This window comes from Aulonocara sp. 'chitande type north' Nkhata Bay, linkage group LG15 (genome assembly GCF_057382095.1).
Source record: "Aulonocara sp. 'chitande type north' Nkhata Bay isolate Kocher_YH1m ecotype deep benthic linkage group LG15, A_spYH_male_GT1.1, whole genome shotgun sequence".
Classification (NCBI taxonomy): Eukaryota; Metazoa; Chordata; class Actinopteri; order Cichliformes; family Cichlidae; genus Aulonocara; species Aulonocara sp. 'chitande type north' Nkhata Bay.
In genome coordinates, this window is record NC_141358.1 from 15,387,004 (window position 1) to 15,406,211 (window position 19,208).

The following is a 19,208-nucleotide window of genomic DNA, read 5'->3' on the forward strand; positions in this document are numbered from 1 at the left end:
TTTAGTTAACATTTAACAAAATGGAGCTTTAATATCTTCTTCCTTTTCTTTTCTTTGTCTCAGCTTTGCCCTTCACCTGTGAGCCATTCACGCTGTACTTCAGTGGTCGGTCTGTGAAAAGAAAATACACAAAATACAAGAAGACAGAGAGTAAATGTACAGCTTTTACTGTGAGCTTTTAGCAGCAATGGGAGACATTTGCAGTAAAACATGACAAAGTTGCTGCTGTTTTACATAATATAAAACATTTTATTGAGCAGAATGTGGGGGGGATAGCAGAGTGATAGTACACTGACTTTGTCCTATTGCAACATTTATAGCAGATTATAGTGACAGTGTCGGCATGCTTGATAATCTCATTTTGCACCAAAACATTTTGTCGTTTTTTGTTGCTATTATACTCAACATTTGCCAGTAATTATTCACACAACTACCTGGCAATCCAAAACTGTAAACTATTTAAGCCACTATCGCAGTAACTAACAAAAGCAGAAAATATTAACATTTTAGAAAACTGAGCAAGATTGCTTTTTTCATTTTTCCTTTAAAAACTGTGATTAAATTAGAAAAATGACTAATTAGTCATGAGATCTATGTCAAGACATCATTTTCAGAATTAATTCCACTAAAATGAGCACAAACCAACCTGGGAAAAGGATTTTTGTCAGCGAAGCTTTCACTTCAAAAAGCTCGGGGTTCTCCTTTGAGTCTTTCGTGGCATGGAAGCTCGTCAAGTGCAGCGCAAGCCACCAGTCTTTTCTTTCAGCCATCTTTTCACAGACAATGTTCTCCCAGTCTACTCTGTTAACATTACACAACAGTAAGAAACAATAATAAAGTATGATCTGTTTCAAGCTGAATTAAAAATATAACTTAAAAAAAAAACGCACATACTGATTTTGAAGCTTTTGGATCACTGCCTTTAAACGGATCCACACTTCCAGGTTGCTCCCCCAGCAATTGAAGTCCAGCATTTCCAGGACAACTCCCAAAGCTTTCTGGGTGTCACTTTGTTTCTCTTAAAGAGCAAAAATCATATATTTTTTTATTACAAGAGAGAAAGAATGATTTAGAGACACGGCTCTAACCTTGGAGAAAATCAAACAAAGGAATTAACATTACCTATTTAGTACTGTCAAAACAGAACAGCTAGCTGTAAATAACTTTTCTATACATTTACTATCATCGATTTTGCAGCAAGACTGAACTTTATTTGGCCAACGATAGACATTTAAATCCATATTTAATTCCCTTTTACCCGACTGAAGCAGGAGAGAGCTATACTCCAGCATCAACTCATGGCTGGGGACCAATGCATGGAGGACCTACAGCAAAACAAAAGGACATTTTAAGCTTTTGAAACTGAACTGGATACAGTGTGTCTTTTCATTTTTGTCCACATAGCTTTAAATCTAGTAACAGCCAATTTAAAACCTTATTCAGTGTGAAGTTTAACAGGGATCACTCCAGTTTTCCCTCAATACACAAATACACAAACTATAAAATATTAATCATTAATACCATTTGAACACCTAGATTCCAATTTAAATTCCATTTTTGAGACATCTTTAAAGCACTGATTGAAATAGTAATTAGTTACAGTGAGTTTCATATGCAGCTTTACCTTCAACACTTTCATCAGTCTCTTCTCCGAAGCACCTTGTCGCTTTAAATACTGGTAGAGGTAGACATGCGCATTGGGATTGGGTGGGAAATTGCTGTCATACGCATAGTCATTCAGGACTTGCAGAGCCTCCTTATGATGCTCATAAAACTCGAGCATCTGCCAAAAAAATAAAACAACGGTCATGTAATCAATGCTAATATTTTCCTTACACTAAACAACAACAAACCTATAAACAGGGCAACATGTGACAAACAGAAAGAGGCTAAAGTACCAACTCCACTCACAGGTGTATTTCAAACACTTTATCTTGTATCCACTTCAGAATACCAACATTTTTCCTCTCAGGTTTGGAGACCTATTGATTGTCTATCCAACCATGTGGTTACGTCAGTGAACAAATCTCGCCCTGGTTTCACTGAGTGCGCTGCTGCTAGCTCCTCCGTAATCTTAAACTCTTTTTTATCCCATGTAAAGAGAACTAACTGGGCTATGTCACTGATATCAAAGCTCTGGTCCAGAGCCAAGGAGAAAAAGTCAAAACTGTCTGCTTTGTTTTTCAACTGTAGCTCCAGATTTCCCCACAATGTCCTTGATCCATCTTGTTATGGATGTTATGTTAGCATGTCAGAGTGCACCTAACGTCCACCAGAGAATGCCTTACAGCTTATTTTGTAGGAAAATGCAAAGCTGGTCAAACATGGATGCTGGTAGCATCCATAAGCTCTCGTATTTCACAGTGTGATTAGTAAGTAAGTATGTCTGTGGAGGTTCTAAGTCATCCAGGTCATCGTAGTCTAAGGAGCAGGGAAAGAAAAGCATCTGGACTTCTTTAAGTTGCTTGAAGATGTTTCACCTCTCATCCGAAAAGCTTCTTCAGTAAGAAAGTAAAAGGTTATTTATATAGCACTTTTCACAGACAGATGTCACAAAGTGCTTCACAAGAGAGGTAACAAAAACACAGTCATAAATACATCATGATAGGCTTCAGCGCCCCTGTGATCCTGAATTGGATAAGCAGAAAAAAAATGGACGGATGAAGGAAACGAAGGAAGGAATGAGTGTTTACCTCAACATATCTCAGTATGAAACAATCCCAGACGCCTGGATTTTTCAAAATCTCCTCAAGATTCACTGACGCTTGCCTGAAGTAGTTTTGCATGGTTTGATTGGAATCAGATTCATAATAATCTGAAAAAGAGAGCACCAAACATCAAAGATGTGAGCCCAGACAGACAGGTTTTCACACACAAACACATTTTTCCCCAACATAATGAATTTAAACTGCTCTGTCAAACACGCAGTTCCCATGTCTGACCTGTAGGTGGCAGTGTGACTTCACACGAGCCTCCTACACGCATCTTACTGAGAAACCTAAATAATGCATGTTCTGGGCTGTTATGCTGCACGTTGCCTTACCGCTGCTGGAGCGTGTGGACTTTTTGTCACACCAGATGATATAATCCAGCAGGCCCCTGTACGCCTGGATCAGTTTAATATTCTGAATCTGAGCTGCTGTCTCTTTCCCGTGCCTCCAACTCTCAGCGCTAGCAAGATGCCGCTTTGCATCTTCAATCTGCTGGTGGAGCAGGAGGTGGAAGGAATGTTCCAGAGAAATCTAGAAACACAAAATGACAACACCTCATAAGAAAAAAAAAATATGCAGATTCACATGAAAACTACACTGCGGCCACTTTTATTAGTTGAAGTACCATTAGGTAATGTCTAAATCCCGAATGCTTCATTCGCTCATAGATGGTGTTGTAATCTTCCATTGTTGAGTTGGGATGATGGTGAAAGATCTCAGTGGCAGTTCTCCAAATAAACTGAAATTTCAAAGAGAGCATTAAGGTCAAGGATGAAAATGAATGCAGTGTTTAAAGCTGAGTGTTTAAACAAGTCTTTATTAATTCTAATAAAATCTACCTCCTTAGATGGCTGCGCTGTGAAAAGATTTCTGTCTTCTAAAATTTGGGGGTAGTACACCATATATTCTGCTGCCTCCTCCCATCTGTGGTGCAGCATGGCTTCTCTGATGCGCTCCCGACACATGCTGGTGGTCCGGCGAAACCCATTCTGTTGAGTCTGATCTGAAGATGAAAGGTATGAGTTCCAAACCTCAGACAACATTGGATTTGTGAGGCTGATAGAAACATTTTTGATACCTTTTAAATTTGTTTTAATAAAGAAATAAAATATTTGTATTTCACATTAAAGTGAAGAAATTATTTCTTAATTACCGCTGACTAAACTTTTCTATAATGTAAAATCCAGGACTATGTAGAAGCCGGCAAACAGTGTACCATACATTGATCAGTGAGCAATAAGTCTTGCATCTAATATGTCCTCTGCTGTCTAACAGAAAAATTTATTTATGGAAATTCTGTACAACCCACCTCCATAAATGGGTTTAACCAGAGGGAACTTTGATTTCTTCTCTCCTTTTGAAGAGTTGTCCTCTGAGGAGTCAGAGTCATTCTCTAAGTCAATGTGAGGCTCCAGCTCTCTTTCTAAGTCATCCATAATCAGCACAGCAGTTAGACTCAGTCAGGATACTTTAACCGGCTCATCTGCAAGAAGAAAATTAGTAACAAATACATAAATGTATTTTTCTTCCTTTTTAAAAGGTACGTATTATTATATAAGACAAAGCAATCAAAAACAGGCACCATTAGTGTCACTGTTTCATGAAAACGTATTTAAAGATATGCATGACAACAAATTCCAATTACACCACAGTGCTACTGCACTAAAAATTGTCTATCAAAATGGTAAATGAACTGGTTCTTACATAGCACTACTACTCTATCTGAGCACTCAAAATGCTTTACACAACTTGCCTCATTCACCCATTCACACAAACACTTTTTCTATGGTCTTTCCCTGTAAGTGCTTTCTATCTAAACTTCACAAGCATTCATACGCTGATGGATGCACCGGAGAGCAACTTGGGGTTAGTATTTTGCCTGCACAACGCTACACCAAACCATATCATGCAAAAATCTTAGATACTTTGGATTCTCATCCACATACAGAAAGGTATCTGATGGCTCCCAAATTTATTGTGCAACATGATAATTACTCCAAACATGCAGTGCTTAATTAATTATGTTGTAAAAAAAAAAAAAAGAGAGAAAAAAAATGTTAGAAATTATCAAAAACTTGTTTAAACTAAAAAGTACATTTGTTATTTATTAGTCAAATAACAAGCTGAATTCACTTTGTATACCCAAAGTTGAGCTGAGCTATTTTCTTCTGGTTAGGAAGTAAACAGAAGTAGTAATAACTGTAATTTGACATCTTAATCAGAAAATAAATATCATTTAGGGTGGCTGTGGCATAAACCCTAATAAATTTGTTAAGCACTGTATATTGCCAGAGTCATTTTTGAAAGAAAGAAAAAAAAGCAGTCAATCTCGGCTTGCATACAGACACAAGATCAAATCAGGCAGCTTGAATCCACTATAGAAATGTTTGGAACAACCTACCCAGTAGCTTAAAAACGTTGGGTATGAGAAAATAGAAGCATTACTGCTGTTTTAAAGACAAAAACACTCACTTTAGGACTTTACTTGTGTCTGGGTATTAACTTCCTGAGAAGGTAACGGACAAAATAAAAGTATTCAATACTTAGTAGAGGCTGAAATATTTGCACAGTACTGCATTTAAACAGGTGTGCTTGCCAATAGTTCAGTGATGTGTATTAGAGCAAGACCGCTTAAAAAGCTTTCATAATATAATTGGTCACTTTATACTAGAGTTGGCAATGTGCAATTGATAAAACTTTGGACATCTACACATGGGATATACCAGTGTTATTACAGTCTTGTTAGTGCAGAGCTATTCTTTGCAGCTGTATTTGATGCTAACTCACTAGCTTTCTTCACAACGGCTTATTTAGAGGCCAGCGAAAAACTACAACTTTAAGTTTTAAGATATCAAGAAATGAACATTTTTCCACAAAAGCAACAAAGAAACGGTCTGTTTTCTTCTGACTTACCCACCAGTTTTAAGTTTGCTCAGACTTTTCTGGAGAAAATTGTTTATCCTCCGTACCGATGTTAACAGCTACCTGCATCAGAGAGCTAACGTCCTATCCAACGAGCATTGCTGTTGTTAATCTTGAAAATTAATATAATGCAACGGATTGCTATGCTGTTGATTACTGTGACTTCCACACATTGTTTTTGACCGCCATGCTTTAGTACCTAAGGAAGTACAGTAGGAAGCTACGCTGCCATTGGCTGCTGTACCCGGAAAGGGCGGGGCAAATACTTTTCTCCTTCCTCCTCTGAATTGAAGCGAAGAAACCTTACAAAACTGACTCCTGTTTACAGATATTTCCGCTTTTGTGTTTCTATAAAATGCTGCGTTCAAGAAAAAAATAGGAAAAACAAGGATAAGAAACCCTAGACACAAATCAGCATTGTTTACCCTCTCCACTTTACTTTCTCTACGCTTTTATTTATATTAAACATTGGCAGTGTATAAAATACATTATTTTGTCACTTTTTACATAGCTCATGTTATTCACGGTTTTTTTTTTTGTTTGTTTTTGTTTGTTTGTTTTTTTTTTACCATTACTCCAAAAATATTTAGCTATGAAATACTGAACTTTTTACTCCACACCATTTATTTTAAAGATTTAGTTCCTTATTATCTTTCACTCAGAAGGATAGCAGCAAGAGTAAAACGGCAGGTTTAGAATATGTTAGTGAGATCTGCTATGATGTATGGTTAGGAGATGTTGGTCCTGACAAAAAGACAGGAGGCAGAGCTGAAGGTTGCAGAGTTGAAAATGTTCATATTTCATTGGGAGACTCTAGACAAAGTTAAAGGGACAAGGTTGAGATGGTTTGGACATGTGCAGAGGAGGGGCAGATATGCTGGACAAGTGATGTAGTGAGTGACAAGTGAATGTAGTGAGGGAGGACATGCAAAGGGTGACAGAGGAGGATGTAAGGGACAGGATTAGATGGAGCCAGATGATCCACTATGGCAACCCATAAGGGTAGTATTATAACTATATTATACGGGGTCTAAATTTTTCTTTTACCTCTTTTCAGAATAGTTACTTAGTAGAAAACAATTATCAGGATCTTGTGTAGTGCCACTTTTCATCAGCAAAGAGGCTCAGTGGTTAGTGCTACTAAAAACCTGGCAGGGCTCTTTTGTGTGGTGTTTACATCTTCTCCCTGTCATTGCACAGGTTTGCTGTTAATCTCATTAATTTCCATCATCGGTTAAATAAATGCTCATAATAAAAATATAATAAGATGCCATTTTTATGAGGGCAGAGGGATTCACATGAGCCTGAAAATCATGCCCAGTGTTCTCTCCACTCTATTTATTTATTTCTTTTCAAATAATAGATTTCCAATGGGCAACACCGCCTTTGTTTTTTACCCTCTCTGTGCCAGCCTATTTAAAAGATCTTGGAAACATCCCTGCCAAAGGCAAACAATGGAATCCATTAAGATAGTAAGATGAGGGCAAGTTATCAAGACACCAATATGAAGGAGCAATCCACAGCAGATATATTTGTATATTAAAAAAAAAGAAAACTACTACAGAGATATTCAGCATATACAAAGCAGTGATGTACATGATTTTCCCAGCCGGCAATAAAGTGTAAAGCACAACTGCAATGCAGGATCATCCTCATTAATCACGGCACAGATACTGCTCCTAAGCGCACATATGCAAAGTTAACTGAGACACATCAGTTAACTTTTTATGACGGTCATTTCGTGCTAAACGATAAATCAAAAGCATTTATGCATTAGTTATTCATATACCATTTTGGTTGTCTTTCCACTGTAGTAGTCAAATATGCCCAATAGTCAAGTATGCATGATAAGGAAACCCTTTTTCACATGCACTAGACTAAATGATAAGCCTAATTTATGACTGCATCTGCTTCATTTTTTCTTTTCTTTTCTTTTTTTTGGTGTTGTTTTTTTCCCCCACCACGGCCACATGAAGCAGACACATCCAATCATGCATCCTGTGAAAAGCGATCCTGAGCCTACACCCAGCCGGATCTGCTGTGCTGACGTGTCGGCTCCTGCTGCCCAGTGCTCATGCTCCAGCAGCAGCAGCGGAGTCAATCCAGTCAACAGAAACTGCCAGCATGGCAGCAAAACACGTTTACCGACAGGGCTTTTTATTACTTTTATTTAACTTTATGTCAGCCGCAGCCCTGGAGAGAAGGTTCTCCGACATTAAGAGATGCGCCGATAAGGAGTGCAGCAGTAAGTCCGCTGGCTTTCCAACTATTATCTCAGGGGGGCTTCTCTGATGCGTCTTCGCACCATCCCGATACTACAGCCATAAACTGCCGTTATCTCTTGACCTGTTGCCGGTCGATATTTGCGACCTTGATCTCCTCTTGCAATTGTTGTGATGCTGTTTACCTGTGTGATGCCCAGTGAAAACAGGACAAGCAAACATTAACATTAATCATTTGGCTGGGTAGGATTACTGGTTTCGATGCAGCCCATGTTGGCTGGGTGCCTGTCAGCTTCGGCCTGCCTCGCTCCCGGATAGTGGAAGCTAAGGTTAGCAGCTAATTAGCCACCGGCCGGCTCGCTCTGCTAATGTTCGGGGTAAAGGTGATAGGTGAAGTTAAAGCCACGGTGTTTATAGTGTTCAGCCACATTTGCCTCACTCTCATGTGGATTTGTGGGATTGGGCTGCTTTGCCACAAATCAATATGCTTCTGTAACGCTTCTAGCTAGCAAAGTTTACATTTTTACCCTGCCTCCTGACTCTTAACCTCTACATTCAGTGCAAGACTTAATAAAGGACACGCAGCAGTTTTACTTACAATACAGAATATTCATTTAGCAATTGTTAACCACAACCGCAAAGTCATCTATAGGTGATAAGAACGTATTTTTATTGTTGACTTATCATCAGGGGGAGCTAATTTTGACTCATAAAACAGTAAATATCACACACTGTAACTCATAAAACACAAGTCAGAGCTGAAACTCAGCCACTCAGAAAGAAGTCTGAGTGAAATACAAAATTTAAGACAGTGGTTAGTAGCTAATACTTGAATCATAGTTAAAGCTTCACCTTTTCTGCTTTTTGTGCATCAGTTTTGGGCTTATTTTTCTAATGCACGTGTTGTTAAAGTGGCAGCATACATTTCTGTTATTTAGCTTTACATCAGTTAAGTATGTTGTAGTTAAAATGTAGTTGTCCAGTGAGATGTGTGGAATAAATACCTAACAACATAACAGAAGAAAACTGCCGACAGATAAGTACAAGAATTACTGACCATGTATGCTATCATCCCTCTTGTTGACTGATATGCACATTCAGCTGTAAGTATTAGTTATTGTTTATGTTAAGATGTCTTTGTTTCTCTGACACAACAGGCTGTAGGAAATGACAACAAACCAAAATTACTGGTTTCAGCTAAGGGTCGAATGCTTTGTATAAACATCAGCTTTAGCCCGATGTTTTACATCTGGTGCATCCAAGAACCCATCCACCCAGTTTCTTCTGCATATCCAATTCAGGGTCATATTTGGGGTGCAGTCCATTCCAGATGGTCTATCGGAGGCCTGACGAACCATTCACACTTATGGCCAATATAGAATCACCAAGTGCTTTACATGTTGGCTTGTCAAGCAAAAGATTGCTGATTCGATTCTAGCCTGCGATGCAAATAAACCTGGGGGTTTCTGTCATCAGGAAGTAGTTTCTAGAAAACTCACCGGACAATATGAAAGCACCACACAGCGGCCTTAGCCTGCAGTGGATTCAAACTCAGCTTCTTGGTGTGAGGTGACTTGAACTAAGCCCAAAACAAATATCCATCCATCCATCCATCCATTTTCATCCGCTTTGTCCGGGGCCGGGTCGCGGGGGCAGCAGCCTAAGCAAAGAGGCCCAGACCTCCCTCTCCCCAGCCACCTCCTCCAGCTTATCCGGGGGAATACCAAGGCGTTCCCAGGCAAGCCGAGAGATATAATCTCTCCAGCGTGTCCTGGGTCTGCCCCGGGGCCTCCTCCCGGTGGGACATGCCTGGAACACCTCACCCAGGAGGCGCCCAGGGGGCATCCTTGTCAGATGCCTGAACCACCTCAGCTGGCTCCTTTCGATGTGGAGCAGCAGCTGCTCTACTCTGAGCCCCTCCCGGATGGCCGAACTTCTCACCCTATCTCTAAGGGAGAGGCCAGCCACCCAAAACAAATAAAATCTTTGAATAAGTCATTCTTACCCTTTGTTTTTTGTTTTGTTTTTTTCAGTGCTGCTGTGTCGGGGGAAAGCTGTGAATGATTTCTCAGGACCTGATTGTCGGTTCTTGTCTTTCAAGAAATCTGAAACCATCTATGTATATTACAAGCTGTCAGGAAGAAGACCTGACATATGGGCCGGAAGTGTAAGTATACTATAGCACATATTTATTGAGCTCTGGATTTAATTTGTGTAGTTAAAATCCTGAACATGTTCTCTCGCAATAGGTTGGAAGCCACTTTGGCTATTTCCCAAAAGACCTTCTGGCAGTTAACCACATTTATACTGATAACGAATATGAAGTTCCAGCTGAGGTATGGAAATATATAAGAAGATAATCCACTTGTGGATACCACAGATAGTAAGATGTAATTTTTAATTTATTTTTTTTTATCTCTTCTCAGGAAACAGATTTTGTCTGTTTTGACACTGGATTTGACAAGTTTGATAATTATGATGTAGATTTGCTCCTTGGCTTGTCAGCAGGGGAGAATGATAGCGAAAACAACAAAACATCTTACCAAGTCCAAGCAGCAGAAGCAATAGAAACAGGAGAAGTAGCTCAGAGTGAAAAACAAACTGAGCATCATGATAACTTGGAGGAGCTTCATAAAGCCCCTGATGATCAAAGTGCCTCTTCAGCCGTTCTTGATCAGTCAGCTGAAACACCTTTACAAAACACAATGGAGTCCAATGCAGAAGTTGCACGTGATGCTACAGAAGCTGAAGAGGTTAAGGAAAAACATGTACCAGAGTCTGTCCCTGAAAACTTGTCAGAAAAGAGTGAAACCAAAGATACACCCGCAAAATCGGAAGTGGAGTCTGTGCCCAAAGATGATTTTGTTTCAGAAAGCGAACCAGTCTCATCTTCTGAAGGAGTTCAAATCCCTGAGTTGAAAACTACCATTGGTTCAACTTTTGATGCCATCGTCACCGATGAAGAAATCACCGAGAAAATTACCCCTTATGAAGAAGAGGAGGAGAGTGTAGACGTGGAAAACCATCCAGAAAGTGGCACTAATGTTAAAGAAGAAACTCCACTGTTCTCTTTTTCAGAAGACTCCATCAATACTCAACCATCTGTGGAAATCCCCAAGTTAAAAACGACCCTTGGGACAACTTTCGATGCTGTGATCACAGATGAAGACACCACCAAGAAAGTTACCCCGTATACAGAGGAGGACAGTGAAGATGTGGAAGACCATCCCGAAAATAATAGTGATACTAAAGAGGAAACTCCACTGCTGTGTTTTTCAGAAGAATCCGTCAACACTCCAGCATCTGACTCTATTAAAAAGCCTGAAACTCCACTGGCGACACCTGAGGATAAACCAAAGACAGCAGAGGAGAAGAACGTGTGGACATCACTCGGAGATGCTGTGTTTTCAGCTGTCACTGGAGTAGACATAACCACACAAGAAGTGAATTCAGAAGAAGAGGAAGATGATGATGAGCGAGTGCCAATCTCTAAGTTAAAAACTACTCTTGGGACAACTTTTGATGCTGTTGTAACAGATGAAGAAAGCACCAAGAAAGTTACACCAAATCCAGAAGACGACAGTGAGGATGTGGAAGATCAGCCCAAAAATGATAGTGATACTAAAGAGGAAACGCCACTGCTGTCTTTTTCAGGAGAATCCTCTAACACTCCAACACCGGAGTCTCCTAGAAATCCTGAAAGTCTGCCATTGACACCTGAGGATAGACCAAAGACAGCAGAGGAGAAGAATATGTGGACATCACTCGGAGACGCTGTGTTTTCAGCTGTCACTGGAGTAGACATGTCAGCAAAAAAAGTGAATGAAGAGGAAGATGAGGACAAGGAAGACGAGGAGGAAGAGGATGTAAAAACCCATGATGAATCACTCTCGGTAAAATCCCCAAAAGACCCAGAGAACATGGAGCCAGTTCTTCAAGATTCTTTGAATTCTAGATCTGATAATTCTGATGTGAATGAAGGCACCAGTGACTCAGAGAAAGTTTTGTCTGATAAGAATGAAAATGATGTAGAAGTTACTGGACATAAGGAAGCTCAGGATGAAACCAAAAAATCAGCAAAGGATCGAATAGAGCATCTAACAGAGGGGATGAGAATATCCACGGAGCCACTGCCACAAGATAATAATTTAGACAACCATGAGGCTGAAGTAACACATATAAAAACCACACATGAAGCCACTGAAGACAAAGACGAGCAGGAGGTTCCCAAGGATTCAGAGATTACTGAAGACAAAGACGAGCAGGAGGTTCCCAAGGATTCAGAGATTACTGAAGACAAAGACGAGCAGGAGGTGCCTAACGATTCAGAGATTACTGAAGACAAAGACGAGCAGGAGGAGCCCAAGGATTCAGAGATTACTGAAGACAAAGACGAGCAGGAGGTGCCCAAGGATTCAGAGGCCACTGAAGACAAAGACGAGCAGGAGGTGCCCAAGGATTCAGAGGCCACTGAAGACAAAGACGAGCAGGAGGTGCCCAAGGATTCAGAGGCCACTAAAGACAAAGATGAGCAGGAGGTGCACAAAGATCCAGATGTCACTGAGGATAAGGCAGCAATACCAGACAGTATTACTGCTGCAGAGCAGAAATTAGACAGTGCAGTGGATGAAAAAGAAAACATGACCGAAAGTGAAAAACACCTCGACTTGTCCGCTAATGAGAGGTCCAGTGACTCAGACCTCAGAGATGATGATAACATAGTAAATGACAGCCTGCCTAATCAGATACCTGATGATTCAATGACAGATTTAGGAAGTAATAACAGTCGAGCAGAATCACCTGTTGATGAGCCAGAGATTCAGGATGCACTACATACAAGGGAGATGATGGAAGAAGATGAGACTCCAGATGCGGAGGAGGGGAACGATGAAGAGAGAGAAGAATTACTTGAAGATGAAAACGCGCTTTTGTTCTCGCAGTCAGACAAAACCTTGCCTGAAACAAGTCCACCTACCGTGTCACCTCCAGAGCCAGAATACAGCGAAAGCGTAATGAGATTGACTCTGCTGTGGGATCACTTCACAGAGGAGAAGATGGAGCAGGTCCAAAAGCTTCTGGGTCTAAAAAATCTCTTCAAACTGGAGGCCATGTTCATGGATCTGGACATAGAGTTTCAGGCTACCCGTCAGTCACAGACGGGTACTACAGAGGACATTGAAAATGCGCTCGAAGGCATCTTGGAAGCCTCTGAGAACACTATCTTGGACGAGATTGAGAAGATGCTTGATAGCCGGGACACTAAACACGACTATGATCACCATATGGACCCAAGTAATTTGGATGAAGAAACAGAAATACTGGACGACTTTCAGGAGCTGGCTTTCAGCCTGCGGCAAAAATATTCAACAGCCAGTGACAGCACGCCTTTAGCACTAGAACTGTCATCAGACACTGAGAAAGGTGGGTTTGATCTGTATTATTTGAAGTATCTTGAGTACAAAAAGGCTTACACGTCTCTGTGGTTGCTTACTCTGCTTTAAACATTGACAGTTGTGCTATTAAATATGTTCATTGCATCAGTTTATAATCAAAGTGAATGCAGAATTTGATACTGTGACGAAGCAGATATCCAGCATCTTGTTTCCAGATAAATAGATAGTGTCGTCATCACGCTAAAAGGGAGTTCAGTTCACACCCAACAGTAATGGAGCCGTTGAGATAGGATTTCCTGCTTTTCTTACCATCCTAACAACAATTAATTGTGGTCACAAAGGGAAAGAAAAACATGTTTTCTTCTCGTTCTCTTTGACATCAGAAACTTCCCCCTAGGTTTTTTCAGTGTAGTCAGCTAGTCAAATCAACTTTTGAGGTGAAATTTTAGATATGTTGACTATCAGTGAACACAGTGACATAAGACTCTGACCTAAATTAAAAGGAAATGTTCATAATTTCATTACAGAAAATTAAAGAAATTACTTTTTAAAAGGTAAAAAAATAGCAAAAAGGCCCAAGAGTTTAGTGAACTTACCTCAAATTGCTTATTTTATTCAAACTCCAATCCAGAAAAAACACTCTTAAAGCTATTTTACAACAATAACAGAGGAGAAACTATTCCAAACTTTCTATCTTTTCTCTCACTTTGTTTACTGTTTTGTTTTTCTGAACCAATGGTTTCATTTTTGGGCAGCACGGTGGTTAGCACTGTTGCCGCACAGCAAGAAGGTCCTGAGTTCAATTCCCCCACAGTCTTTCTGTGTGGAGTTTGCATGTTCTCCCCGTGTTTGCGTGGGTTCCCTCCGGGTACTCCGGCTTCCTCCCACCGTCCAAAGACATGCAGCTTGTGGGGATAGGTTAATTGGATAATCCAAATTGCCATTAGGTGTAAATGTGCGAGTGAATGTGAGTGCGAATGGTTGTCTATGTCTATGTGTTCGCCCTTCGACAGACTGGCGACCTGTCCAGGGTGTACCCCGTCTCTTACCCTATGACAGCTGGGATAGGCTCCAGCGCCCCCCGTGACCCTGAAAAGGAGAAGCGGAAGCAAATGGATGGATGGATGGATGGTTTCATTTTCACTCAATATACCAATTTAGGTATAGCTTAAGCATCAAGCAGATGGTCACTATAGTGGATTTTCTGGAGTTATCCCTATCTATTTGTTGATGTACTTCTATTTGAGGAGGTCTGAAAACACATTAGTCTTAGTCAATCTTTTAGGAGACTGATAACGTGACTGTCCAGTGATGGCGCTGGGTATTTTGGCTCTTCAGTGGGCCACAAGGACAGCTCAGCTGCATGCTGATAGTGAAGAGACATAATGTGTTTCTTTATCTTGAGAGTTGACATAGGAAAGGGTTTATGAAAATCCATAAGAGATTAGAATTTCAGAATAACTCTAACCCTTTCTTGTAATGTTAAAAATAACTATATTTCATATTACTAATGCATTTCACTTGAATAATTCTTTTTTCACAAAGCCAAAATGGATTTTCATGATAATGAATTTGTCTTTGCTCTGCAGATGTCATGCAATCTAGAGGCTAGTTCTAGATTTAAAATGTTTAATCTTAAATTTAAGCATTATTGGGTTTTCCCCTATGTTTCCATCTCAGATGAACAGGAATTGAATGTTAAAGAAGATGTGCTACACATTGCTGAGGAAGAATTGGACAAAATACCAAAGGCCGAGAGCGATGACAACCTGACAATAACGGATCCTGAAGAAAAGCCAGCTGAGGTTGAAGAGGAACAGCTGGTTAGACCGGACGTTAGTGTGGAGGAAGATGGTGGACACTTTAATAAAAACAAAGACAATCCGCTGAGCTTCAGCACATCTGATGAGATGCAAAAGGTGCCTCAAGCCACCCTGGAAAATGCCTTCGACATGGGCCTTGGTGTTGAGGTTGAACACTCACCCTCAGGTTAGTAATGTCTTTAGAGCAATGGTGTAATGGAATTAAATTGCAGGTTTCCACCAACAGTTATAATATGTAAGATTACAAAAAGGCTGTGTGGTGTAAATAGTAATACAGGTTCCCCATTGAAATTGTGCCTTGAACCTTAGTGTGCCATGGTCACAAAAAAGGAGCATAAATGTTTGATTCCTAATAAAATGGGGCGATCATGGCTCAAAGAGATGTCAGTTCGTCTTGTAACCGGAAGGTTGCCGGTCTCTTCGTTGTGTCCTTGGGCAAGACACTTCACCTGCCGCCTACTGGTGATGCCCAGAGGGGCCAATGACGCGATATGGCAGCCTTGCTTCTGTCAGTCTGCCCCAGGGCAGCTGTGGCTACAACCGTAGCTTGCCTCCACCAGTGTGTGAGAGTGAATGAATAGTGAAATTGTAAACCGCTTTGAGGGTCTCGAAAAGCGCTATACAAATGCAATCCATTATTAAAATATCATTGCTTTTGTGAAATATTTAGAACATGTAAACACATTATGAGAATTTTGGACTTTGGCTACAATAAAATAGGATAATCTTGAGGTCAGCAAATCAGTCACATTAAGCTTCCTCTGGTTTTATCATATTAAAGTTACACTATATTAGTTACATATGGTTTTGCCTTTATGTTGATATTTAACTATATTCTGTTATAGAAGAGCTTTACATAATCCAGCAATAACAAACAGACTTACTAACTGTTAAATTCTGTTTGACAAGGGTCTATGGACTCCATGGAACCAGTGTCCGAAGTGCACGAAGAAGAAGTGGGGTTATTCTCAACAGGGCTTGTTTACACGGGCTGCATCCTTGCAATGATCACGAATAAAACTGCAGAGTGGAGCACTGTGGTAAGTGTACCACCATTGCATACACCACATCCTGTATACATTAGATTCACCACTAATCTAATTCACTAATCTAATTTGTGAAATATTTCAGCAACATCCAAATGAATCTAAATCTGTAATCAGTCTCGATGATCTGACAATTAAAAACGTCAAAATAATGTCCGATTTTTCTGATCTTTCTCTGTCATGTGCAGGGAAGAAGCACAAACATGCAGATTTTTAAGGAACAAGTTAAACAAATTAGTTCTCTATCATCTCCTCTGTCTGCGTATGCTGAATATCTGTTGCTGGTTTGAGTGCCGCACAGAAAAATGAATAAACAAATGTTCCCTTGATGGCTTCTTTAAAGGAAGTAGGAAAGAAAAAACTTATTATATACTTTTTAATGCTATCCCAGGACATCCTAACATCACTCATAGTTCATAGGGACATACTACATACTATACTTGAGTATGCTGCTATTGACTCTTTTTGGCGTGGTTTATTAGATTGGATGATTGAAGTCTGAAGAAACAATTTACTCATTTAACATACAGAGGCCTCGTTATCACGTGGAAGAACAACAGCTTGGCACCTCCAGCAAAACCCAAAACATTTGAACCACGCTTCAGAGCAGATTTTCAAAACATCTCGGCTTCGGAGGCTTGACACAGTGTCGAAACGTCTGTTTCGAGCTTCCCATCCCTACCAAAATTTTCTATTGTATTTGAACTTAGAGTGGCTTAGAAATATTACTCGTAAATGAGCAGTACACAGTCCAGAAAAGTATTGGCCTCTCTGATATAGTTACGCACCATATTTTATGTTGCTAGGGTAACCAGATCCGGGCAAACTAAATGTGATGAAAGGGGTTTGTTTGCGAAGACTCTGTGGGACGTGTTGCCAGTGCCGAGAGGGATTTTGATCTAAATTAAAACATGAATACACACATACTGTGCAGGTTACAGGTTTGGCATTGATCAGGTCAATCACAAATAAACTTTGATTTACTCTAATTTAGTTAAACTCAATTACTATAGAATAGACATAAAGAGGAATTTAATTTTTTTTATGGTCCTATGTGGCAGTCTTTGTGCAGTCTTGCATTTCCTGTTTGCATCACTGTAACTGTTAAAATTTCCACCTCTTATCTCTGTGGTAATAATTTGGGGATTTTAGTTGGGAGGCATTCAAAGAGCGAATGGTTCATAAGATCACTGTTTCAAGACTGGGAGGAGACACAAAGCTATCCTCAGGGGTCACAAGCTAGTGGGAAGGGCATCCGGTGTAGTATCTGTAACAAATCAACATGTGGTTCCCTCCTGTGTGGCAACGTCTTGGGAAATAAGGGAACAGCTGAAAGCATGAAAGTACTTTCAGCAAGGAAGCATTCATAGTTCAGCTCATCAATTTTTAAACCAAAATGTTTCTTGTGAGACTAGTGTCATCAGGAGTGTGAGACTGTACAGCATTTTTATATCGAGACAGTGTCCCGCATTTTAAATGACTCTAATTTACAAAAATGGACTTGTGTCAGAATATAACAACTCAAAGAGAACTTGGATGCATCCCTGCTAAAACCCAAAGATGATTAGCAGACAGAAAAGCTGAAAAGACAGCAACTGCAATGACAGCTGTTGGAAGCATGTACAGAAAACTGTTCCATAGGACCAATTATGAACTTCAGTTTCCATCTATGCTCATCACTAATAATAAAAAAAAAACAAAAACAGGAGCCTCAGCTGGAGATGACAGAGTTAAAGATGCTCAGATTTTATTGGAAGTGACCAAGATGCTCAGCAGGATATCAGAGGGTTGGTGTGATAGAGTAGAATTCAAGGAATAGGGTGAAATGGAGGCAGATGATCCACTGTTTTGTTTATAAGTTTGTTTTATAAGAATCACTGGCGAGGACTTTTGTAGAGCCAGCCAAAATGTAGGGCATTGTCGCAATATTTGGGGCAGACGTCACAGACTGTTGTCTTGCTGCTCTGAAAATAGGAGGGGATGGATCGATCTAAATATTGATTATATAGATACCGGCGTTGGTACTGGTATCTGATCAATACTTGTGTGATAGGATTGATCCTTTAGTTTATCTCCTCTGAGCATGTCGCTTCAGTTACATCAAACAGTAAGCATGTCTGTTCAAGCATCCCCACAGCCCTGTCCACACTTCGCTCATCTTCCTTCTTCCAGTTCTGCCGTAATTGGTTCTGATGTCACTCAATTTAACACTTAAATTTTACTGAAACTGAAAAAATATATCCTGAACATGAAAATATTTAAGTAATTTAAGTATAGTATAAGAACCCTTTTGGTTCACTATCAAGTCATTTTTATTTATTAAGCACATTTAAAATAACAGGGGTTGACAGAAAGCGGTTGCCAGGAGGGCACATTTAAATTCCAGCGCTTCAAAAAAAAGACAAAAAGTGGGAAAAACAGTCGAAGGTGCACTTGTGATTTGTTGACTAATTAATGCAAAACTCACAATTATTTGTCATAAAAACGTATTCAGATTCACCTCATAAATCATTACATGCGGCTCTTAAAAGTACTGACGCAGGCAAAGCTGGGTCTGTATATACTTTATATAATAGTATACTTTATACTGTATATAATATTGAATAGATACCAAAAATTGCAATGTTGCATTCCACTATCCCACATTGTTCCGCATGAATAAACTCTTTTCCCCACATATAGTTTTTGGGGAGCTGGAGACTTGCATGACTTTAGAGACTTTTGTTCAGCCAGCCAAAATGTGGGACAGAGGATTAAAATCGTGTGGGTACACTTCTGGTCGCCCTACATAGACGTCGGTCTTACTGCTCTGAAAGTGTGGTGCATTATGTGAGAACTCAAATTTCCAGTTTTCCCTGAACGCCCCCTCCGGCCCTCCCCCTGCCTTGTTGACTGTCGCGGTACAGGCTGAAGTTCGACACAGCCGGTGCTGAGCTGGCTGCTGGGGCTAACGGCCTTATTGTGGCATGTACAGGCAGATAATGTGTTGTTGAGTTAGTGTAGCCTTTTTTGGTCGCTACAGTCGTTATCCATAATCAGAACCCCCAACTCTGCTAACGACCGTCGCTTCACGATAACTGCTGTGAATGGG

The 19,208-nt window shown here is 40.1% G+C and overlaps 2 protein-coding genes across 6 annotated transcripts in view; one reads left to right on the forward strand and one right to left on the reverse strand.

Annotated features, from left to right (window-relative positions):
* taf1a (TATA box binding protein (TBP)-associated factor, RNA polymerase I, A) overlaps positions 1–19,208 on the reverse strand; it is a 19,923-nt gene continuing 715 nt past the window's right edge. Inside the window, exons 1-11 of one of the 4 annotated variants that reach the window (XR_015125083.1) lie at positions 5,629–5,964; positions 4,021–4,194; positions 3,551–3,714; positions 3,337–3,450; positions 3,044–3,242; positions 2,694–2,815; positions 1,625–1,783; positions 1,259–1,325; positions 891–1,018; positions 647–801; positions 1–111 (exon numbers count right to left, since the gene is read on the reverse strand). Coding sequence is in view for 3 of the 4 variants with exons in the window: in XM_086264539.1 (XP_086120665.1) it covers positions 29–111; positions 647–801; positions 895–1,018; positions 1,259–1,325; positions 1,625–1,783; positions 2,694–2,815; positions 3,044–3,242; positions 3,337–3,450; positions 3,551–3,714; positions 4,021–4,147 (1,314 nt within the window). In the remaining variant the exon portion in view is untranslated. Of the gene's footprint in view, positions 112–646; positions 802–890; positions 1,019–1,258; positions 1,326–1,624; positions 1,784–2,693; positions 2,816–3,043; positions 3,243–3,336; positions 3,451–3,550; positions 3,715–4,020; positions 4,195–5,624; positions 5,965–19,208 lie in introns of those variants that run through there. The other 3 variants (XM_086264539.1, XM_086264540.1, XM_086264541.1) reach the window with 3 other exon arrangements.
* The window catches only part of mia3 (MIA SH3 domain ER export factor 3), a 21,459-nt gene continuing 9,953 nt past the window's right edge, over positions 7,703–19,208 (forward strand). For both annotated transcript variants that reach the window (XM_086264534.1, XM_086264535.1), the window contains exons 1-6: positions 7,703–7,878; positions 9,889–10,022; positions 10,105–10,191; positions 10,282–13,276; positions 14,929–15,237; positions 15,981–16,111. In XM_086264534.1, the coding sequence (XP_086120660.1) occupies positions 7,758–7,878; positions 9,889–10,022; positions 10,105–10,191; positions 10,282–13,276; positions 14,929–15,237; positions 15,981–16,111 (3,777 nt within the window). In that variant the 5' untranslated portion in view covers positions 7,703–7,757. The remainder of the gene's footprint in view (positions 7,879–9,888; positions 10,023–10,104; positions 10,192–10,281; positions 13,277–14,928; positions 15,238–15,980; positions 16,112–19,208) is intronic.